The sequence below is a fragment of the Apiospora aurea genome (genome assembly GCF_038362705.1).
Source record: "Apiospora aurea strain CBS 24483 chromosome Unknown utg000009l_segment0_segment0, whole genome shotgun sequence".
NCBI classification, from domain to species: domain Eukaryota; kingdom Fungi; phylum Ascomycota; class Sordariomycetes; order Amphisphaeriales; family Apiosporaceae; genus Apiospora; species Apiospora aurea.
Window position 1 is genome coordinate 1,921,906 of NW_027117396.1, and position 23,991 is coordinate 1,945,896.

Consider the following 23,991-nt stretch of genomic DNA (forward strand, 5'->3'; position numbering starts at 1 on the left):
GGCATAGGCCGACCAGGTTGCGATTGCGTAGCACCTGAGGGGGATATGGAATGGCGTACGGCACCTTTGGATTTCGGCATTTTCTACTCTTTTCGACATACGATACCAAGTTACGAGCTACGTCATCTCGCCCAGCGACGTTCACGTTTGTTCCGATCGGTTTCGCGCTTTCTTATCTGTTCACAGTGCACCTGTTGTTGGTCGCACGCACGGTACGCACTTTGGTTGCTTGCGGCACTCTACCTAATGTCTCGAATTGGACGACTTGCCAGACGCCGACGATGCATTTCCTTACGCTACCGACACCATTTGAATACCCACGACATTCGAATATCACGAGACACGCCTGGATGTTATTAGACATCAGCGATGGAAGGAGGGGGGGGGGACACTCATGAGATGTTTTCTTGAAGCTCGGAGTATCCCCACACAAGCCTGGCGGTTTTAGTCGCCAGCACGCAGCGGTACATTACCCTTCCACGGCTGCCTGCAGATCCCTGAAATACGGCTGCATGGCTTTGCGTGGGGTTACGGGATGGGAGAGTAGGGGATTGGGCGCTAGCTGCGCTGGGTGACCTCAGCGCGCGAGGTGTGTCACTGTTAGTTATGAGTCGGGCAACTGGGGTTCGACGCTCTCTCTGGTCATGTTGCGATTGAATTTTGGAGAAATGACATTTATCGCAAGCCAAACGAGGAGACCTGCCACAGGCATATATGGATGGGTTTGCGAATTGCTGCTCGTTACCAAGGCTCTTTACTGCCGCGGTTTTCAGACTGCAAGGACTTACTTTACTGGCAGACAAAAAATACGTAAAATATACAAAAGTGGCAAAAATTTGCGTTGCTCTGCGCCTCATTCCCGTGAACTCTCCCTCCGATATCTTGATGTTTTTTCGAGCCTCGGGCCGTCAACTTGACTGCTTCAGCTCGCCGTTTCAAAATAACCCGACCATGAACTCTCATAGACAAGTAAGTTTGCCTCTCTGTTTCTGGATGCTCCATGGGAAGCTTTCTATTCGTTATTATCCGGTGTTGCAACGTCTTGACTCTCTCAGCCCCGATTATCAGCAACATGTTCCTCCTTTCTGCTTTTCTCCTCTTGTTCCTCGTTCCTCACCCCTCGTACTTCCATTTGAAACCTGCCGAGAAATTCTCCCGCCCCCACCCCCTCAAGCCAAGAACGAACATGTGGGAGCTTAACTTTGGGAAACCTTATTAAAACAAGATGTTTGAACTGCGGGGGAAGGGTCTCTGGGGAAGGAGGCCGGGAGGGAGGAGGTTGGATTATGCGTTCGTTCAGTGCATTTTTGCGCGTCCGTCTCATGTACGGTTAGTAGACTTGACTTGACTGCTGCGGAGATATCGTCGAGCATGAGCAGATGTTGAGCTAAAACCAGTAGGCCCACGCGATGAATGTTGAACGCTGCAGCTTACCCGATGCACAGACGTCGGAATTAGTTCGAGCATGGGAAGATCAGGGGTCTAGGGTCGAGTGATGAGCAGGAAAGGGGAGAGAGGGAGCACATTTAGGCTTAATAACAGCATAAGTAAGGGTCCCGGCTTTTATGCACGTGTGAACTCTCACACGTGTCCTTCTCTTCTTCTTCCTTCTCCAGGGCTGCGGCGGAGTGGAGATGAATCCTTCCTTATCTGAACTTCAGAGAGAGAGATGTTGGCAATGGGAGGAGGTAGATCGGAGAGGGGGAGCCGTGCTGGGGAAAGTTGGGATGGTAGCCCCAAAGGAACAAAGCAATGCATAATTCCTCGTCTCTTCGCGCGGAAGCCGAGGTCTAGATGGAGCGCTGGTAGATAGGAACGACCTGTTCGAGGTTAGCTTCGTGGAAAAAGAAGGTTCGTCCCCTTCAGGAGTCCCTCGCGACCTGGCCACTTTGCGACTTCACCGTCGCCGGGGCTTACGTGAGCGGGGGACTCTGTGATAGGTCCCGAGGAGGCCTGCCCGCCTCGCTCCGCCGCAGGACACGTAAGGCAAGAAGAACGAAACCAGTGCATAAAGAGGTTCGGACGACAATCATGTAGATAAGAACCTTTTTTTGATTGTGGTGATGATTGTGTTATTCCGCGATCGTGGTCGTGGTCGTGCCGACAAGTGTCTGGTTCGCCTCGGTCGTATGTACCTGCCTCTTTCGTTTCTGCGGATAGCCTAAAGGTCCTCTCAGTAACCAGTAAAAGTAGCAGCGTCAAGGACAACACAAGGAAGGAGGCTGGCCTTTATCAAGTGACTCTTCAGGGACTTAGAGGTTCCCCTTCATGACATTGGCCTCTAACGTGAACAGTTGCGAAGATGGGTGCACTACAAGAAGTAAGTGACCAGATCATGGCATGGAGGGTGTCAGTGTCTATCATCAACAGTAAGCAAGCTACTCAAACAGATGGCTGTTGAAACGACACCTACGGCTCACGCCCTCCGCCAGGCAGCTCGATGGGCCCCTGACGCGGGCGCTTCATCTACGTAGGCTCGACCACCAGCTCTGACAGCGGCCCATCATTTGCCTCGTGTGACTGACGCTGATGCTGCATCGTCTTCCCCGGAGCCTCCCCGATTAACTCCGCGTTGCCATATCCAGTCGGTGTCTCGGCTTCTGCAGAGTTCCCATTAGTTGCACGCCGAGCACGTCGCCTAAACCACAGGAAGACCATCCCAGTAAGGAAGCACAAGACGGCACCAAGCAAAACCCCCACACCCACCGCCGCCTTTGGCTCCCGTCGACAACCCCGAGTCGGCCTTCCCAGTGTCTAGAGACTGGAGCGTAGCGTCGCCCGTGGCCTTGTGAGACGACGACGCTGATGACTTTCCCCGCCGTTTTCGTTGCGCCGACAGACTGGGGTTGCTGCTACTTGTCGTCGTTGGCGGCAAGACCGTAAATGTGTCGCCGTAGGACGTCGAGGGCAGCGGCTCGGACGACCACGAGGTCTGGCCCGCGACCCTTGCCGCCTCCTTGACGGCGACGTAGTGGTAGTCGGCCGGTCTTGGCGTCAGCTCGGCAGCTATGGCCCAGTTGTACTCCCTCATTGTGGCCCTGCATCTGTAAAGCCAATTGCGGTTGCGGGGCAGGAAGCCAGAGGCTGGGGTAATAATTGATTCACAGATTTGGAGGGCGAGCACGTCTGTGACCAATGATGAGGAAGTAATTATATCGTCAACCAATCATCCAGCCAATCCCCACAGGTTGTGTCAAACAGAATCCCTGAGGTAGGGAGGCCCATGTCATCCTGCCCTCTCTGTCGAACCCATGCACACCTCCCGTCTTTCTGGGAGGATGATGTACTTACCTCGCTGTAGTCACTAGGATATCATCGGTCTCGTTTTACTCGACCAGGACCCATGGCGCAAGCAGACACAAAGAACGATGGGGTATATTATCGTCAAATCCGCACTCGAAACTAGCCAACGTGCTTATCCAGAAAGGCATTATACCTCTTGTAGAACTCCTGCGTGTCCGATAACGTCGGGACAACCATCGCGAAGCAGTGCGGCAGACCGGGGTACGCATGAATCTCCACGTCCACGCCCGCCGCCTCGAGCACTTCGGCGTACGCAAAGGCGTCGTCGCGGAGGAAGTCGTTGCCGCCGCATTGTATGACTACGTATGGTATCAGTTCGAGCCCGGTATTACATACATGGGCGAATGGGGGAGACTGTTCACTTACGCGCTGGAGGGAGCTCCCGATGCGAGTCCGCCAGTAAGGGCCAGTGGTCTCTGGCGTCCGGCGCGCTGATGTCCGGCACGCAGGCGTCGAGGAAGCACTCGTCCATGGCGAGGTTGAGGACGCTGGCCTTGGCGTTCTGGATGTAGCTCCCGAACTCGTACCGGTCCTTGGGGAAGAACTTGGGGTGGCACACTTGCGGGAAGTGCAAGATCTGGGCCACGATGCCAATGATGCCCCGGTTCCTGGCCTCGATGGCCACTGCCGCAGCCTTGTATTTTGTCCGTCAGTAAGTAGTTTACATAGTGAAGATAACGCATGGGTTGGATCTCACAAGATTGCCGCCGGCGCTGTTCCCAGCTACTATTATCTTCTCAGGGTTGACACCAAGCTTATTGGCGTTTTCTTTGCACTAAAGGGGGTATTAGTTCTCAGTGTTCCCTTTCATTAGCCCATTGGTGCTGGATTTCTTATCATTTAGCTCACCCATAATAATGCGTCGAAGCTATCGTGTAGTTGCTGAGGAGCAGGGTGCTCTGGTGCTCTGTTGCTGGTGTAAGTAGCTCAACCTTGTAATCATAGGCACCAAATGGATGAAACGTACAATCGGTAGTCGACGCTGACAACGACGATATCGTGATCAACGGCGGCATATACATTCTCTGCTCCGTCAGTCTCATGGCCCCCAACGCACCAACCTGTACTCGCACCCGAGATGAGATTAGTTGGGATATCCAGGCAGACTCGGGGGCAAAAAGCGAAAAAAGCGTCCTGGATTGTAACCCACCTCCACCGTGCATGCGCAGCATAAGCGCCGCCCCCCTTTTGCACCCGCGACGACCTGTACACCTTGAGCTCCACCATATGCCCGTCGCGCGCCGGGAAGTGCAGGAACTCCGTCACGACGTCGCGGGCCCGGTCCGGCCCGCCGGGCGGCATGAGCGCATCCACGCCGCCGCCGACCTGGCGAAACGCGTCGAAGTCCGGCAGGGCCCAGATCTGGTCGTACATGGCGTCGATGGCCGGCTGCACGACGGCGTACTCGGCGTGGGGCTGCGTGAGGTGGCCGTGCTTGGGCAGCGGCACGAAGTCAGCGTCGAGGTCGACGTAGTCCGGTTTGGGCTTGAGAACCAACGGGAACGGCATTTTGTATGGTCAGGGTGCCGCGGATATGTTTACAGGAGTCTATTGAAACTAAACTTATTTTGCAAGTGTATTCTGGCTCTTTTTTTATACCATTGCATTTACCGTGCTGCTCACTCATCTCAGCCTGAACATTGTTGCAGTCAATCATGACGGGTTCATTATGAATCATCCGGCGCTAACCAGTTTTGGCAGGGTCCCTGTAAGAAAGGGGGCGGCATCATCCGAACGGCCCAATGGGAATAATACGTGGAATATTGTATCACAAACATGGAATGGTACTGAGTTTCTATAGCCGTTGTTCGGTGAGGCCAAGTACCCATTCAATAAAATACACTGGAGTAATCACGACCACCACCTCACTGCAAATGGCCGTCCTGGGATCATCACAGAATCGCACCACGTCTCCAGCGGGCAGTGACCTAGTTGCTCCTATCTCTTCATTGCAGTCACATGAAGTCAGCTACTTCGCCTTCTTCATCATTGTCACACTCCGTGGCTAATGGATCGCCATGATCAGCGGGATCTGGCGGCAACAAGGTTGAGGTGTACCGATGATAGGGCAAGTCGAAGTTTACAATAGACAGCCCGTCAAGGTCTGGAAAACGTTGTCCAGATAAGCCCCTCCGTTGCTCATTGCACCCCTTCGGAACACTGCCAAGGCTGCGTCGTAGGGAAGGAACCTGCTCAAGACTGACAGTGCCTACACTTCCCAATAAACTAGAGTCACCAATTCTTTCCATCCTAGGTGAGCTTGTAGTACTGGTAGTTGCGTTCCTTTGGACTGAAACTAAACCAGACATAGAAGGAGCAAAAGGCGTTCGAAATAAACAGTGAATAAAACCTATTCTCTGTCGACGTCTCTAAACTTGAACTTTTTCTTTCCTCGGCTATATACTAACCATTAACCAGCAGCAGTAGTAGTAGCAATAACAACCACAACCACAACCACAACAACAACATGGACGGCGCCACCGCCACCACCATCGCCCTAGCCGTCCCCGCCCTCGCCCTGGGCTTCCTCACGGGCTAGGCCCTGGTAGGCTGTTGGGACCCCGGAGCAAGACTGTTGTTCCAGGTAGACGTTGCCGGCCAGGCCCCCGAGGAGGATAGGTGATCCCACGGTACCGACACCCAATAACACCGTCCCGATGGGACTGGCGTATTCTGCTGCCAACCCAGCGAGAGCGACCTACTGGTGTTGCATGCGGTGGAAGTTGCAGTACATGAGACCCATTCGGAGAAAGAGATGGATCCAGTAGTGGTGCACGTCCTTGATCACGAAGAAGACGGCGATCTGGCCCGCCACCGTCTGCCAGGGGGAAACGGCACCTCGATGCTAATGCCGAAGAACTCACACGGGATTTGGAGGTTCGCCAGAAGGTGTATTACGCCCACTAGTGCCGCTCCAGCATGGAGAGGTCGGAGTGTAGGGCTGCGGCGTACATGACGAGTTTGACGAAGATGGTGGGGGTCATGGTGTTGTTGTTGAAGAACCTTGAGGACACTGTGCTGCAACACCGAGGGACCCTGAGTAATTATATGGTAGGCAAGCTTGATGGAATGTTTGGAGAAACCACCCCTTACAAGTTGGACGCCATTGGCCGGGGGCACCTAGGGCAATTTGCACTCCATTCAAAGAAATCAATTGCATGAAATGAGGGAACAGGCTCACAATACCCAGAACAAAGCGAATACTTCACGTTCCTCTCTCTATCTCGAAATGAAAGAACGCTGCACGGATGGGCATGTGGAAATGACACTTGGTGTCTATCTAAAACCCCCTACCAACCTAAGAGGAAAGACCCTGGACGACAGTATGTGTATTTACGTGTGTAATCGATTATCCTGTCGACCTATATAACGTGGTCGAGGCAGCGACAGCTCGACCAGTGTAATTTCAGCATATGGAAATACCTTACAACTCCGTCGCAACCACCGCCGCACGCTCCATACGTTTCCACCCAACATGATCTTACCTACATGTAGGGTACCCAAACTATCCCGTGGGGGTGTGCTTACCATAAAACAGTGTTTTTAAAGGGTGGGATGCGGGGGCTGCCTGGCTAAACCGCAGGATATTATGGCAAGTGCGCTGCAAAGAAAGATCATGTCGCCCACTTGAGTTTCAAACTTCTCTGTCATTTAGTAGCCACGAGTTAAAAGCACCGGTTCACTCAAACCAGCATTTCAGACCCAAAAGACTGATGGACCTTTCTAATTGATCGTCTCTTACTTCTGGCATGTTTCTTCAGGCAACCAAAATGCAATCAGTCTCACCGTCAATTATCACCATTCATGGTTCTCCACATAATGGCCACGCTTCTTCTTGATTTCTATTGGACTACCGCCGTTGGCAATTTCGTGATGTGTCCATCTTTCGTCTCAAGAATTCGGTTTTGTCATTTCTTCGGTGCACCTTCCCAATCATCGCTCTCCAGCAGCAGCAGCAGCAGAAGCAGAAGCTAGGCATATATTTATACCTCCATTGTCGGACGGTCTCATCTAATGACATACCCTTGCCGAATGCTGTCACACAACTTTCCTCGCCAGCATTTTGCTGCCCACATCCAACTTCAACCCCTCAACATCAGCCTTGTCGAAACCTAATTAGGCTTCCACCACCAACAAACACAGAACCAGATACAGGCTCTTGTGGTAGTGACTAGAGGTAGTTTTGTAGATACCACGTATCCGAGAGTGCCGGTCGGTTTCACTAATAGTTAGAACGACAGATCCCGAATCTCGCCAGAAGCAACATCACCAGTCTTCTCCCCAGTCACAACGTCCTCTGCTTCGTCATCTATACTTCTATATCGCCAAAGGCATCAGAGTATGAGATAGCTGAGAGCTCACTATGAACACGCAAGCGCCACCGGTATAAAAGCACAAGAATACAGGGACGCGAGGGACGCAGGGACGTAGGGACATGATTTTGAAGCACTCCACCATGGAACAAAAGGAGGGCAAGGCGAGCATCACCAAGCCATACACCACGGGCATGGCAGGCAAACACCACCAAGGCACTTCACCAAGGCACACCAACGCGGACAGAGCGAGCTTGCATTCTTAGCGACTCCCAAGTCAAAGTACGTATCTCATCTGCTGCTGCTGCTGCTCTGGTTAGTATGTGAGGCCTCCAATCGTTGTCATACGTTGTTCTTCTTCTACTTCTTCTACTGGTTCTACTTCTCCTACTTCTGGTCTCCTTATGACCAAGGTCTCGTCTTCTGAGGCAAAAGGTCAGAAACTTGGAGTCGCACCGACGTGCCGACGGCGTGCGGTGGATAATAGCTCCTATCGACACCCAGAGATTGGGAGAGATCGATCTCAAGTGAGTCCTGTTCGAGGCCTGCGGCATAATGATCTGGTAAGTCGTATCTCAAGCATAGCAAACGCAAATACCCTGAAACGGAATGGAAAGACTGACAATACCGGATACAATAGCCTCCACATCTACCCCATCGACACGCACACGATCAAACCTGGTCACGACGCCTTCGATACGGCTTAGACTTGACAGCCTGTGTTTCAACCCAACAACATTCTGAGCTTGGCTGACGGATAGTCCCAAGAGCACGGCTTGCCGACTATACTCATACCATCATCGACGATAGTGATTACACCAGCAACGATGTGAACTACAAGACACTGTAGGGCATAAAGAACTTTGGCGCAGAATTGGATGTTATCGCCGGTTGGAGTACCCTCACGGGGGAGAATTGCGTCCACTGCTAGGCCGCCCAGTCGGACGCCATCAGCGCCCAGATAACCCATGTCGCCTGGGCCGGACTAGCGGGTTTTTGCTATAGGTATCGGGTTGCTTTCGGTGTAATGTTATGGACTGTCGGCGGACATGGACGAATATTGCTTAAGAGTGGGCAACCTATAAATGCGCTCGTGAAAAGCTTGACTTTTAGTTTGGAGCATAATTGGGATGGATGAATTATGTGTGAGTGATACAATACAAGCGGCACCCTACCCTGATGTCCACATACGATCAGACGCTTACATTCCCAATTGAAACCTCCGAAACTCTCCCCAGAGCGAACTTTCGTCTGATTGAAGTAGAATCGTGCCTCTTCTACCCAGATCACAAGATTATTGACATTCAATCCCAATAATCGTCACGCCTCCGATCCTAGCAAACAGTCATTATGGCATTAGAACCCTCCGCCCAAAGCCCCCAACCCAACTGTAGCCGGCTTTGCCTCGTCCTCGCGACCATTGTGTACACTGGTCTTCTAGTGGCCTGGTCCTGTCGTGACGCTACCACGGACGATCTAGTGCATTGCTATACCTGGTGCTGGGTTATCCAATTAGCCAACCCTTTTGCCTCGCTGGTTCTGTTTTGCGTGCATTCTGCACTACGTTTTGCTGAGCCACAATACAATAAGTCCACGTGGCCGTCATTTAATAGTAGGCCCGGTGGCTACAATGGCGAGCGCTACGGGACCTTCTACCTAGGAAGGGTAGGCGCTGTAAGACTTGAGAAGGTGCTTTCCCTACAAAGGTAGTTGGTTAGTCATTGCTAGAAAGTATGGATTGGCGGGCGGTCACACCTGGTACAGCTGAATCAATGAAAAGAAGAAGCGAAGCTGGCATGTACTCAGGGCCTATGGATTGCTTACCTATCATTTCTTGTGTCGGCGGCATCAATGAGATATGTGTGTTCTTGGATGCCCAATTGGGACAGTAATATGTCGTTGTCACCATTTCATGATTGCTTGGTGCCTTGACGGTGCTTATCAATAAGCCCTGGATAGTAGTCACTGAAGCACAAGGCCTGATAGATACTAACAACAAACAATTCTTCCAGCAATGGCCAATTCCATTGCCTGAAATCATTTCAATTGTTCGGTTGGCTCAGTTGGTACACCAGGAGAATGCTGTCAACGAATTACCGGAGACCTCGGGTTCAAGTAGCCCTTGAGACCAATGGAACGTTCTCGTATCAACTAATAAGGTCTTTAACCTCCCGTTTCTGACCTCTGGGGCATAGATTTTTCGGTCATCTACCCCTTGCCGCTCCAACCGACTAGCATTCGCACCCTCGATCATCTATTAACCGTCTCCTACTCAGCGAGCGTGTGCGCGCAGACCAGTAAGCACATACCTCGCTGAAAGGATCGGGATCTTGGGCAAGGCGGCCTGACCCGGCTGCCGGTCGCGAACCTGGGTCGTGTTGGAGTCGGCAGTGGCTAACCATTTTATAACATGTTTACCTTCTACCTACAAGCAGCGTCCTCTCCCGTTTTTCCTTAGACTTTCCGACACTAGTACATGCATTGGCTTGAATTTGAAGTATTCATACTGGTGAGGCGCGTTATGTTGTCCCGGTTATGAAAATATGGAGTGTACCAGATGTAGGTAAGTTGAACTTTGCATCGCAACAATCACGGCAATTTTACCAGACTCGATCTGACGCCGCCTCCGGCTCTCGGCTCGGTCGACACCTCCCTGGCATTGCTGGCCGACTTAGCTTGGAGCCCGAGCCGAAGCCGAGTTCCATTGGCCAAGGACCGGACCGGAATTGCCCGCTTGCGGCAATGTAATCTATGGACATAGCTTCACACGGCTTTCCTCTCCACATGAAAACGTCATTCGAACATAGGGAGGTAACAATCCCGAGAGAAGAGCCTGGAACAATGGAGTCTGGTCAGAAAAGGGGACTCCGAATGTCCGTTGTCACGTGACATGTAAAATGTCGTGTCGTTCGCGCCTTTGGGAATCGGCCGAAGCCGGATGAGTCACGCACACAATTCTCGCGGGCTCCACATGGAGCATCGTCACGAAAGTACGGGGTGTTAGCCCCGGTGGGCATTTATAAAATAGCCCCCAGTGCTTACACTATACAATCATACGCCGCTCATGTTAGCTCGCAAAGTCCCTGAATATTTCAGATACTGTCTTGGCGCTGACCTGTCGTCTCCTCTAATCGACCCTCCCCTCGTTTTTTCTAAGCGAGCTACATACCTAGGTATGGAGGCATCTGCTACCACCGTCCTGACCCCTGACGTGACGGGCACCCAGGGAGGAACGTCACTTCTGTTGAGAAGCCGGCCATCACCCTCGTGCCGTGGGACCCCGACTCCCCGGACCACGTGGAGCGTATGAGACTGCAACGCGTGGTGTGCGGCTGGAAGCAGGACGGCGCCGAGAGCTGGCGGCCGCTGCAGCGAGCAGGAAAGATCGGTCTGCACTGGATCGTGAGTTGAGTGTGTGTTTGTTGGGGAAGGAGTTTCTTCTCCCTTTCCTTGGATGCTGATGCTGATGCTGAGCTGGTTGTGCATTTGCATCATCCATTTTCCGTTTTTCCCTGTCCTGTTTCTTTCTCCCCACCGGCGATGATACCCTTTGGAGTGTCACTGCATTGCATGTGCATGATGACGCCCCTCTTCCCTGCGGTACCCGGATCTTCAACGCATATACATGACGGTTTCCCCGGTTTATTTATGCAGCGGTGCCCGACCAATAAAGCTGATTACGAGTTTCTCTCCAGGTCCTCGCCCCCGCCCACCCAGACACTGCACCGCGTCTCGCGGCCCACAAAGCCCAGTTCCCGAGCGAGGCCGCGCCGCTGCGGGACACGTCCCGCAGCATCCTGGGCCGGCCGCACGCGGTGCACCCGGACATCGCGGCCGCCGGTGACGACTTTGTCCCAGTGGGCCACATCTCCCTCGACGGCTGGCATGCCGACCCGTCGCTCTGCACGTCGGCCGCTGACGGTGTGTACTCTCTGACGACGTTCTACGTCTCAAAGGCGATGCAGGGCGTGGGAATCGGTGGTGCGGCCGTGGCCGAGTGCGAACGGTATGCTCAGATTTTCTTTCTCTCCTATTGACATTGAAAGGGGGGAAGAATATTTCAAACTTGCTTCGGGTCAGCTGACCAAACCCACCATCCTTCCTTCATGACACGTTTCATGTTTATGCCTAATGAAGGACTATGCTTACCTTCTTCCGGGTATAACAGGATGGCCGTGGACGATTTCGGAGCCAAGACGATGACTCTCGACACCATCTCCAACGAGGACGTCGCGGTCGACAGCCCGCGCCGCATTGCACTGAACCGCCCGATCCAAAAGGTGAGCTAGCTTCTTCTCTATCCCTTCCTTATCTCGGTTCCTCCTACCCTCTTTGCTATTATAAGCCCTCGAAGCCCGCATGGTTGTCTGCCTTCTTCCATCAGTCCTCCTTTCTTTCTCTGAACTGTGTCAAAGAGTCGTGTGCAAGTGCGTATTTACAAAGTGGCGTATCCATGTTGACCGGGTTCTCTCTTCACGCAAACACGCACCCTCTCTCTTCTTTTGATTTCAATTACTTACGAGAATCACAGGTAACGAACCAAGACTGGTACATGAGGCGCGGCTACGAAGTCTACCAGCGGCGTCCCAACTCCTGGTTCGACACGGACGCCACAGGGAAGGAATGGTGGTGCACGGCGGTCTGTCTACGTAAAGCCCTCGTCTGATTGGAATCGGACTTCGCTTCCAGCGAATTCTCTCCTCCTATCACACTGCCGCCCTTCCAATGCTATACTCACGTAGCAGAGGTTATCAGTGTGGGGGTCTCAGGGGGAATCGGTAGGGGGTCAAGATTGGGGGGGGGACAGGGTCAGGTCGGCACTTTGACGGCTCGTAACTCGTGTCATCCTTCGAATATTCCGTCGGCGTTCCCTTGGGTGTGAAGACACAGCAGCACACTATGTTTCATGCCAGTCATCGTTAGCCCTGCATCAACTAAAAAAAGGGGCTGCTAGTAAAGGGGGGCCGGTGTGTGTTTGTGTATGTGTGTGCAAGCAACGTAGGTCGGTTGGCCGGGCAAACGTCAGCTGCGACCGACGCGGGTGCTTTCCGATACAAAATCCACCGAATACACATATGATAAGCCACCATGTGCTGTATGTAGCCATGCACTTACCAATTTCCCAAACACTTGGCTACCTATCGGCCCGTTGTACGTGCCGACTCCTAAAGGACCGAAAAAGAAAAAAGAAAAAAAGCTAATACGGGGGCCCAGTTGGCAAGTTCGAATCAGCAAAGTCTATAACGTGGTGGTGGTGGTGACCCCGGATTCTCCGCTCCGCCGTGTGGCCATCAATATTTCTTTTGAGTTCTTCGTCTGTACGACATTGGCTTACCGATAATACCCTTTTCGAACGTGCGTGATGGTTGCAAGATTCCTAATGAAGACAAACCTCGGGTTTCCGTGTCTCGGCCTGCTTCCGGGAGAAGGGCACGGTCAACAATCAGTCAATATCGGTGTCAGCATAATAACATTTCCCAGCTTTGCCGTGGTCTTGGAGGCGGAGCCAATGTTCCGAGTCTGTTCTTTGTGTGCATATGCGTGAGTCTCCGTAAGACGAAACCGAGTCTCTGAGCCTGATCTGATCATGGCAAAAAAAGCTCCGGACGAAGCTCGGTTATTAGGGTAAGGCAACAACAAGTGATATTACGTCGCTCAGATTGCTTTATGTATCAGTAAGCCCATTGGGTTTAGAGTTTGCAAATCCCTTTACTTGCCGTTCCCATCACGCCGGTTTCTTGTCACAGCAGTGTCCGTCCCTGATTCGTCAGTCGTCCCAGCTCGCCCCCTGGTGCGTTTCCGTTATTTGCTTTTGGCTTTTCCCTTACTTAAGCCAGCAGGTGAGACACGGCGAGCGCACGCCCTATAGGGCGTAAGAGTAACGTTACACAGATGCGTGTGAACTGTGTATAAAGCCGACCGCACAGGGCTTAGCTCGGCCATGAATGGGTGTTCTCTGACTATTGTGTGCATGCTTGGGCATCGCTGCTGCTGAAGTAATCAGCAAGTACTCCCCGGTATTCTCCAAACGTGTCTCAGGGGTTTCTGACTGCCACGCACCAGCCCAATGTGAACAACAAACCGAGTGCAAGAGGTCTCACTCACTGCACAAAATAAGCTTTCTCGGCTCGGATATGGCCAACACATCGACGGTTGATCCCCTTCCCCTAGCACAAGATACAGGATAGTCAGATGCGCTGAAGGATACAGGAACGCCCACTACCGGAATAGGTTGAGGAATTGGGTACGTAATAGGCTACCAACCACCAAGGTTCCTGTTTTGCGGTCGCTCAGACAATGAGCCGCATCTTCATGCCGTGCCACCATGAGCGTGGCCGGAGAGCTTTCGTGTGCCTATACCCTGTTTGTGGCGCTTGTCATTGGAAGCAGGCCGAGACGAGACACCGCGCCACCACGAGGATGACGCGAGCAGAGTCAGACCTGAACGACGAAACAGTCTTGTTTTCAGCCATTTCTTCACTGCGCGTGAGGGTTTCTTGTCTCGCCTCTATTTGTCTGAGCAAGACCTGTTCGCCCAGTATGTCTAGGTTTCGCCCCTTTTACCCCGAGGTAACACATCACTAAGCAAAAAGCAATGTCGGCCTCCACGAATAGCAACTCCCGTATCGGGACCCCTATCTCCCCGGACTGCAGCAGCTGACCTGATTGGCCGTTCAAAAGAGATGGGCGTACCCCCTTTACACAAGGCGCTGAAAATTCTCCGCCGCAGTAATCATCCTTTCGTCTGTGTGAGTCTCTTATGAACCCCACAGTCTTAATATAGCAGAAGGGGGAAAACAACACCAGGGCAGCCGATTCACTTGCTCCTTGAAGCCCGACGACCAATTAGGCAATCGCGCTCGAGTTGCTACCGCAAATGGCAACCACCTGAAACGGCTCTGTTTACTCCGTCACGATGAGGTAAGGCTTCGGCATTAGGTGCCTGACAGCACACAAACTCCTGAGCGCCAGCACACCCAATTAACTACCCTGTCAATAATATGTCAATTCTTCGATTGAATTTCTACAAGAAATGACCGATTGAGCTTACATGCGTATCTTCAATTTTTCTTCTGTGTCGAAGGGAGCAACACCAAGCAGAGCGCTCTTGGGACTGGTGCAACTCGACCGCGGCGCATTCAGCGGTTGTGATTGTTCTTGTCATATGATTTCCTCCTTGCGCATACTAGGGCATGATATTGCAGGCATGGGTGTCCGTTGGGCCACGCCATACCCGTCGGGTCTGACCAGAGGAATCGGCAATGGGCCAGATCGGATGAAACCCAGGGTTGCGTTAAGCGATAATCATATGATGGGCTTTTCTTTCCCCACGTAGCTCTTTGCCCATGAAACTTGTAGGAGGGTTACTCGCGGGCAGCTGGGTGGCGTTCATCCCATCCCACTGGGACCGGCAAATGCTTGCTGTACATGGCGCACATTCAATTCGGGAAAAGCTGAAGGCTGGCAGGCCGTAAGTAGGCATTCTATTCCAAGTTTGGGCAACGACGTGACCGTTATAGACCTCGAATTAGCCCCGAAGATCCCTATAGTTTCGAACGGGCGGTAGAAGCTTGTGGTAAGGGTGTTGTCAAGTACCCTAGCTCGCGTCGACGGTGCAATGGGTTCGTAAAGACTGGTACATCCAAGTCACTCGGTACGGCCAGAGCAAGGTCAAATTTGAGTTGACGACTTTGTGCTAACTGCAGATTGGGAAGGGTTGGTTGATCTGCGATAGAGTTCGAAGCTAGATACCGTGGGGCTGGCACAACAGATGCAACCAAAAGATAGACACCGCCAATCGTGCAGGTTACTACCAACTGACAAGGCCAAGGAGGGAGCCAGAGAACATTCCTCAACAGGCTTCAACTCTAATCTCTGGCCGAAAGCACTGGCCCACAAGATACGCAGAAGACGTTTTCCAGGTTAGAAGCGTGGTTGGCAGCGCATGACTACTACCATTGTGCCTGGCGGTGCTTCAGATCGCGATCAACGTTGTAGATCTGGGGTTCCAATGTGTGAGCAAGCAGGGAAGCAGCTAGCTTCTGGCGAGGCGGGGAACAGGTGGAAAGTCTTTATTGTCCCGTCTCTGCGCGACCTTGTATCTTGTCCAGTGAGTGGTGTCGGCTGCCAGAAAGTACCTGCCCAAACAGCCTCTGAACCTATCAACCTGTTGGCACGCGTCGCCAGCCTTAACCGTTGGAAAACTTCCTAAAGCGGTGAAGGAATCGCGGGGATCAACCCTGTCGATAAGCGTGATAGACAGAGGGTAGATATCGCAAGGATAAGAAACTTGGTCGTAGCTCACGTCATCAACTTTCGCGAAGTCAGGGTCCTCAACTATCTTCTTAGCACTCTGTGTGGGAGTCACCGGGTAAAGTACAAGCCCAGCTAAGGTTGGAACAGCCCAGCGATGCAGCCCTCAGAAAACGGGAGATCAGCAGAGACGCGAAACATCCCGGTGTCGGCAATCGGACTTGCGCCGACATTGCCACGATGGCGATACGGAATGGCGTCGGGCCCGGTCAGAAGCCCGCGTTTTCCAGAAGACGCGGACGAGCACGTACGCGTACATACAAGTGTCATGACTTACTTGGATGATGATCAGCACGGCGCCTCCGGGACTTTGCGATGATTCGTAATCGCTGCAACGAGATTCCCTTTAACCAGTCACAGGGGTGAATATTGTCGTAACGCCGAGGGCCACCTTGCCCAACTGTGGACACCAGACTCATCCTCACCCTTCCCATATCGTATTGATCTTTTGCCAATCCATTTTAGGAAACAAGAAGCGCTTGGAGAGATCACTTCTGGACCAGTTATGGGCAATTGGCGATGAGCACCGAAGGTTTGGAACAGGATTCTCGTCCGAACTAGAGCGACCGGCGCAGCGGACTAGGGATTAGACGAGTCCACGCGAGGCCTGACGGAGAGAGGCTGGCTTCAGGCTGGACGTTGGTAGGTGGTCAGCCTGGGGCAGGCTGGGTCTCGACGATGCTGATGTTAACTGGCGACGGAATCCACAGCGGGAGCCCTAAAGGGTATATTTGGAGTCAATCGCACAGACGCGGTGAGGGATCAAGGATCAACCCCGAACAAGGTCACCATCACGTTGCCCGCCTCCGCGGTCCAAATGCAGCAGCGAAGGCAACGCAGAGCGCAGCAGAGGTAAAGCCATACACGTCCTGCCCCCATTGCGCTGCGAAAAACTGCACGGTGCTGTGCAAACTCAGCCGCAGACTTAAACAGCCACAATTGCGCGGCCTTGACGCGGCGAGATAGTGCCAGAGTGAGCTGAAAATAGATGGACTCTGCAGCGTTCAGATACGGCGACGGTGCTAGGAAAGGTGGTTAGGTTGGTCCGCTCCACCCTCCAACGAAAGCGACATGAGCTAATCTGAGATATTGTTGACGAAAGATCCCAGCGGTGAGGCTAAGGAGTTTTCGGTGGGCTATTTAGCTGCCGTTCGTGTTTAGGTAATGGAGGTACTGTGCAGTAGGCGTCTGCTATGCTATTAGGTACATACCTATAAGATGCGACGATGAACTGGATAGGACATTGGCCAGCACATGAACTCTGTTTTGCGAGCATAATGCAGTCAAGAGCGAAATGGGTTACGGCATGGCGATCTCCAGAGGATGTGTTCGTCGTGGCCATTTCGGGGTGAAACCCACCTCCCACTGTACAGTAAGTGCGGCAAGCCAAGAGAGAGCGCAGGAAGAAAAAGAAGGAAAAAAAAAAAACCTTCGAAGCGTCGTGTGTCTGCCTGCAAGGTGGGTGGATATGTAGGGCACGGAGAAGTATGGGCGAAAAAGAATATGTAACGACATCTCGAAAGGAGGCTAGGTATGTAGCAGGTCTTCAGCAGTGAGATTCTTACATGATGCATACCACTACGGCGGCATCGTGAGTGGGTGCAGTAGGTATCTGAGGTTCAGGTCTGAGGTCTGAGGTCCAAGGTCGGCCATCTTGAAAGTGGGTCGGCGTCTTAGCTCTTAGACAGCCGAAGGCACAGCACTGTGACCTCGAATAGTGGAGTGGCCTCGCCCACTTACAAGCTGCCTGCAGGTCGCAGCATATCGGCCACACGATACCACACCACGCAGACACAGCCATCAAATACAAGATCAAGAGCCACAGCAGCTGTATCAAGCAGTTTAATTGCAGCCTGTAGCCCACCCTGCCTGGACTGCCTGGGCCTGCCTGGGGCCACAACCCATAATCTTGATTTATCAAGGCTGCTTCTTCACATAAACAGGTCTTCAAGACATGATAACCACTGTTTGCACAAGACCGGTTCCGTGATGGGGAAACACCGGCGAGGAGGGGTATAGAGGGGCAGCCACTGGGTACTCTCAAGTACTGCATGAGCTCGGCCACTCTGGTGCATGTACCTACCAGACTTACACTAAGAAGGCCCCAGTCACTGCCCAGTCGAACTAGGATTTTGTCCAGACTGCCATTTGGTCTTATTCAGTCAAGTGCAAGGTAGCAGTGGATGCGCTCGCTGCTCAGGGTGGCATGGGATATCAAAAACACAGAAACTTCAGTATCGACTCCATTGGATGCTGCCGATTCCAAATCGTCCAGTTCGGCCGAGTGCTAGAGGGCGCCGTCAGCTCTCCGTCACCTCCATCTTAGCAAAAAGCTCAGTCAGCTATGTAAAAGCCGTGAAACATGATCCTGCAGGCGAGTTGTGAGCGTGACAGCACTGCGGAAGCCAATGGGAGTTGGTCCTACGGGATGGAGTGCCACATAGCACCCTGAGTGAGGGAGTGAGTGAGCGACCTACTACTGCGACTTGGCCCGGGCCTGTGCCGTGTTTGATTAAAGGGAAAGGGCTTTGATGAAGAACCGAGAACTCTGGATGCCGGGCGTTGGTGGTTGGAGCTGCAACTGATCTTCAACCCTCACTTTTCCCACCCCATGCACCATGTGCATATAGGCCGACATGGGAGGAGTGGGCCTCCGTGGATCCTCCAGCGACTCCATCCCACTACTATACGGCACGAGTAGGGATCGGTGATTCGGTGCGGCGTGAGGGCGCTGAGAGCAAGAGAGAGTTGGGCCTGCCGTCGACCTGGCTGTACAGTATGCGCATGTAGCCATGTTGTGTTGGAGATGGAGGGTTGCGGGTCGACTTGGAGGTATTGTGAAGCTTAAAGCGTGTCGTACCCGCATTATGCCCATGTGTCAAGCACACACTGAACGAAGGGAATTTTGGCCAGGGCAAATAGTTTTCCCTTGTCGCATTTCGGTGAAGCAGGAGCATTCACTCGATGCCTGCCGTGCCGCGTTGTTGCACGAGGCTCTGGCGTCTCGTCGTACGGGCGAGCGACCCTGTGACCGACTTTGAGCATGTCTGTGTTAATCCTGGCCTGTCAGTAGCCGTGATGTCGCACGAGAACCCCAGATTCACTCTGGACGACTCGCAGTCGGATTTTCTTTGCCATCATGGCTTTCCTGATTGGGGCAAACCGTTCGTCTCTGCCGAGCCACTCCCATGCAAATCCATCAATCAGTGTGCCCTCCTCCAAGGTCAGTCTTAGACATACAGATTTTTATGTTTCGAATAGTGTCCTGCAGATTATGTAGGCATGCCCGTAGCTGCTCCGATTTGCCGTCCCAGGCTAGTGAGCCAACAGGAGGGGTCCTGTTTACGGGGTGATTGGCTCGCAATCACAGCGATGACGCCATTGCGCAGAGTAAGTCGTACGGTTTGACCCTCGTATGTGAACTCTGGTACCGTATGCGAAAGGCCATAAAAAAAGAGATCGAGAGAGACAGGTAGACAGGCAGACAGACAGAGAGTGCGGAGATGAGGGTCGGTGTTTGGCCGATTCTGTAGCCGGCCTTTGAAGACTAGCGCGTGCCCTAAAACTGCGCTACTGGGGTTACACACCTTATCCCAGGCAGGAGGTGCATACATCCTCATCCCATGCCCCTAGCAGTACCAGCAATACCAAGACCATTTATGACTGCAGTCCATCAAATTTTTTGATGCGAATCACTGATTGATCAATCTTCCTTTCTGTTGATAAGATAGCCCTGTCTTTAACTAGGGACTGGTCCTAGTTGGTATGTTTTGCAGTAGTCCTGCTCCTTCATGCCTACTTCGATACATGTACTGTGCTGGTCCCCTCCAGCAATACGATCAGCTGGATCAAATGTGTCCTTGCATCAACTGGTACTGAAAGTTAGTATAAAGTGAATCTCCTTGGTGGGGTTCCAGAGAAATGGATTCCAGCAGTTCCGAAATATCCTCGGGTTAACCCCCTCGCCAATTCTGGGGTCCGTCATTACAGGCCCTGGAAAAGATCCGAGAGCCGTGTGTTAGTATTCTCCTTGTGCATACCTCATTTCCGTAGATGAACCAGGGAAGTTGGGTTGAGCAACCGCGACATTGCCAGAGAGGAGGACTACCTCCTACCCAATTGTAACGTCCCTTCTACTTTCCTCACCTGGCCTCTCACCTCTTCCTAGCCTTGCAGTACAGTGTAGGGTATGCTCCAACGTGAGCGCGTTTTCATTGGCCCAGGTCCATTACTCTCTGTTGGATGTGCGCCGAGCAGCGTCGCACTGTGGAGCGAAGCGCGTTGGGTATGCCGCTTCGAAAGCCACGCCCAGGAAGAGGGTGTACCAGCCGGAAGATTGTCGAGATCTATCTCCTCAAGTGATGATGCTACATACATCATACGCACCTGGCGACGTGGGGGCTCCATTACGTGTTGGCGCAAAGAGCAAAATAAAGTCCGCCACACAGCTTTTGAGGATAGCACACAACGTACCGGCTGAGCATTATCGATAACTTCGTGATATGAGTGATCCCAATCCTCCATTCACAAAATCCGTCTGAAAGTCCATGCCGTAAGCGAAAGCTCTCCGGAAGTCAGCCAGGGTCAATGTCGAACCCAGAGTCGCGTCGGATAATGTGCGCCAGTCTTGAAGCGAGGCCAAGCCCCCCATGATGTCGATCTCCAGGGGTTGAAAGCTCTTATTTGTAACAATTTCAAAGGTTGAGTCAAGCAATGCAGACGGCGTTCAAACGAAGCCCACTCGACCAACTCGATAGGTTGGCAGCGTGAAACATTCGCAAGGTGTTTGTTGGTATGCTGGCAGGAGTAGGTACTTCGCATGTTAGTCGGGCGCCGGGTGAATCTGCAGCCGATATAGGCAGTTGGGTACTTCCCGAACCCATGTTTTCGGCGCCAACATTCGATATCTGCACAGTTCTACGTGGCGCCGACGGTGGTTGCTGGACATGCCATTCATCCAGGTGGCCAGCAGGTATTCATGCATCTCTCTCTACCTTACCTTTCTCTGCCATGGGCTTTTCGCATTTTGCACATCCACATGGCGTTGGAGATCTGGTGTTACGTGTACACAGTAATGCAAGAATATGTAAGCAGATAAGGTATGATCTTTGATCAATTCGAGTAGCGACAGCCGAGTCCTGGTCCTGCCGCGCCATGTGATGCGATGTGATGAGATGGCGCGCCGGCCGTGTCGTTGCTAACTCGATAGCCCACTGCCAATCTCAAACGCCGAAGTACATGTGAGGTATTACCAAACCGACAGACAGACCTATCAAAACGGGTGACGGCGGGAAGATTAGCGCAGGGTCCCTGTTCCATCCCATTTGCAGCCCCCCAGTCCGTCCAGGCCCCCGTTATTACTGATTGAATAGGGAAGGGACCGCGCCCGCAAGGCCAGTGCCAGCCCTGCAAAGAAACGGGCGCCTGTGCAATGCAGCAGCAAGCCGCCTGTGCCCGGTGCCCTGTGCCCTGTGCTGAGTTCGACCTCCCTCCCACCACCACCAGCTCGAGCCCGAGCCTAATTTGGCTCCCGTCCTACCGTGCTGGGTGCTTTTTGCTCAGCGACCCATCCCCGTCCCTGGTGGCATGGATGCCGCAGCACCTCATGTTGGAATCCCTCAAGATCGAATTAGGCGCATGGGGGCGGCACGCCACAGAAGCAAGCAGGTCTTGGAATACCTTCAACAACATCAACATTATCTGTGTGTATGTGCGCGTGGTTAGTAAGTAGTACTTCCAATTGTCTTATTGGCACTGGCGTTTATGTAGGCGGGCCACCATCAAACACACCCCCCTCGGCATTGGCCCGGCTGCCCGTCTTAGCCGCAGACGAGTTCCAGCGCCCCCCGCACTCACGGTTACTGGGCCATACCAGTTGAACGAACTGCTCGCTCCCTACCCGGAAGATATATGCACAGACCGCACTCAGCCAACAAACGAGACCTTCATAACCTCTAAATATAGGGTCGTGTCTACGGACTACCAATATCGGGATGAAAGATGACGATGGTCGATATGCTGCGCTGTGCTGTGTACAGCGTGGCTGGCAATAACCATAGCCAACCGCATAATCCCATCGTGGAAAGATTTGTCTCCTGTCTCCGACTGACTGCTTGCTCGCTTGCTTGCTCGCTTGCTTGCTGGGTTGATGGGAACACAACCCGAAGATGCAGCCATGCATGATATTTCCTAGCAAACTGCATGACCGGCTTTTCATGCTGCTACCAACCATGGCGCCCAGAGAGATTGTGAGAGAGTCGCATCTGGCATCTGCTTTGGGCAACCCTGATATAGCCATCCGATAAGCACCCTGATGAGCTTAACCTCTGCGGCGCAGGCTCATTCGCTCAATCAGCTCGTCGGGTCTGTTTCGTTGTTTGCTGACGGGTTCGGGCCGAGACCTCTGGAGACATGCGGACGCAGGTATGGAGTTGGACTCGTTTTATCTTTCTCTCTCTCTTCCTCTTCGCGTCAGCCGTCATTACTTAATCCTCCTATCGGCCAGCCCTGGCTCCCAGGACACCACCAAGTGACATGATACGAGCCTACATGGTCGCACAACAGCGCTCTGACCTGCAGTCGTCCAGAGTGGAAGACGGGCAGGGTACGAGGGGCCAGCATTGGTTGCCGGCGCGGTGACATCAGTCCAGCCACGCGGGGAAAAAGACACCACCACCTCTCTGCTGGGCACGGCATGCATAACATGTAATCACCCCTCCGGTGCGATTCCGACTTGGTACTGTACGTTGCTGCAGCCACTACAACGGCTCGCATTTAGGCTTGACCCGTATTCAACATGGAGGCGTAGCCAAGTATGCATCGTTCATCCATCCACCCCCACTCATCATCATCCGCCATTCACCCCCATCACCTGCTTCTCTCCAGACAAGCGAGAACAGAGGAAACAGAGAAAACCAAAAGGTTGGCAACACAAGTGCAATGCACAACCCCTCTGCTAGGGTCGGGGCAGCGATAGTTTTGTCCGATCAAATCAACGGCTGCATGCAACCACATATGGCCCAATGTCTTAAAAATAAATGGGCAGTGCCGTAGTTGTCTATCCAGATTGCTTCATGTTTGCCGGAGGCAGAAATACGATTTTGATTATGATTGATGATATGATGCACTGCGCCTGCAGCGACAAGGGCAGACGGGCAACAGACAGGCGGGTGGCGTATGATACCCGACTGACAGATCTGATAGAACCTCGTTTGCTCGCTCTCTCCCTCGGCGAGTGGCCGAACCCGTACGGCGCCATTGATTGACCGAGAAGCGCCGACATGGAGGGAGTTGAATTGGCTCGTGCCATCCATCGGCCTTTGACACTTTTATTCTCCTCTACTGCTTGCTACCAACGACACCACCACACCTTCAGGAAGCGCACGCACCTTTGGTATTACCAAGGTCGTTTCTGAGGGGTGGGGGACTGTTTTCCAAAGTAGCTCGGCAGCCTCATCAGATAGTATCTGCTGTGTGGCAGGACGATGTACGTTGAGGTAGACTGCCTTCACTCTATTTCTTTTATTTCTTGCATTGTTTGCCAATTTGCACAGCGCACAGCATACATGATACGAATCGAAACTATGTCAATGTGGCCCGACAAGATTTGATTCCCTGTTTTCGTCGTCCCCATTCCACTCAACATTTGCGATGCGGATCAACATGGAATTTTGGTTGAATACCATGCACAATCATGTGCGCGACAAGGCGCTGGCCAAGGTTGAAGGTGCTGGAGAGACAGTGTCGCGTCGTCGGAGGAAATGGCCCTCGATGTCTTGGAGGGAGGGAGTGAGAGGAAGGCCAGCGCAAAGGAAAAAGAGAGAACAAAAAAAGACTGATGAGTGTGTTATGCAAGCTACATTGTACCTCTCGAGGCTCTCGACGACCCGCCGGGTGGTTTGGGCAAGTATCGCGATGTACCGCAGGGTATCTCGCAGGGTCCCGCTAGTGAACGCTAAGAGCAGTAAGTGGTTGGAAGCGCTTAAGATGGACCGACGATGGCTGCAAGGGTAGCGACATGGGTTGATAGGTGCCAAGCTTGGACCCCATCCCCTCCACATCC

The 23,991-nt window shown here is 52.8% G+C and overlaps 5 protein-coding genes across 5 annotated transcripts; 1 reads left to right on the forward strand and 4 right to left on the reverse strand.

The window, feature by feature from the left end:
* Positions 1 to 2,638: 2,638 nt before the first annotated feature.
* PG986_013704 (uncharacterized protein) lies at positions 2,639 to 3,031 on the reverse strand (the record flags this gene model as incomplete). Its single annotated transcript, XM_066849926.1, has 1 exon — positions 2,639 to 3,031. One exon carries the CDS (start codon positions 3,029 to 3,031, stop codon positions 2,639 to 2,641), a length of 393 nt encoding a protein of 130 aa, XP_066694069.1.
* A 371-nt stretch (positions 3,032 to 3,402) lies between these two features.
* PG986_013705 (uncharacterized protein) lies at positions 3,403 to 4,812 on the reverse strand (the record flags this gene model as incomplete). The annotated part of the gene is made up of 5 exons (XM_066849927.1): positions 3,403 to 3,602; positions 3,670 to 3,937; positions 4,001 to 4,078; positions 4,153 to 4,210; positions 4,271 to 4,812. 5 exons carry the CDS (start codon positions 4,810 to 4,812, stop codon positions 3,403 to 3,405), a joined length of 1,146 nt encoding a protein of 381 aa, XP_066694070.1.
* Positions 4,813 to 5,800: 988 nt separating this feature from the next.
* On the reverse strand, positions 5,801 to 6,287 carry PG986_013706 (uncharacterized protein; the record flags this gene model as incomplete). The annotated part of the gene is made up of 2 exons (XM_066849928.1): positions 5,801 to 5,966; positions 6,208 to 6,287. The coding sequence occupies 2 exons, from the start codon at positions 6,285 to 6,287 to the stop codon at positions 5,801 to 5,803; spliced, it is 246 nt and encodes an 81-aa protein (XP_066694071.1).
* Positions 6,288 to 8,018: 1,731 nt separating this feature from the next.
* PG986_013707 (uncharacterized protein) lies at positions 8,019 to 8,586 on the reverse strand (the record flags this gene model as incomplete). The annotated part of the gene is made up of 2 exons (XM_066849929.1): positions 8,019 to 8,176; positions 8,412 to 8,586. The coding sequence occupies 2 exons, from the start codon at positions 8,584 to 8,586 to the stop codon at positions 8,019 to 8,021; spliced, it is 333 nt and encodes a 110-aa protein (XP_066694072.1).
* A 1,871-nt stretch (positions 8,587 to 10,457) lies between these two features.
* PG986_013708 (Acyl-CoA N-acyltransferases (Nat)) lies at positions 10,458 to 12,282 on the forward strand (the record flags this gene model as incomplete). The annotated part of the gene is made up of 5 exons (XM_066849930.1): positions 10,458 to 10,467; positions 10,843 to 11,018; positions 11,312 to 11,622; positions 11,785 to 11,896; positions 12,148 to 12,282. 5 exons carry the CDS (start codon positions 10,458 to 10,460, stop codon positions 12,280 to 12,282), a joined length of 744 nt encoding a protein of 247 aa, XP_066694073.1.
* Positions 12,283 to 23,991: the final 11,709 nt, after the last annotated feature.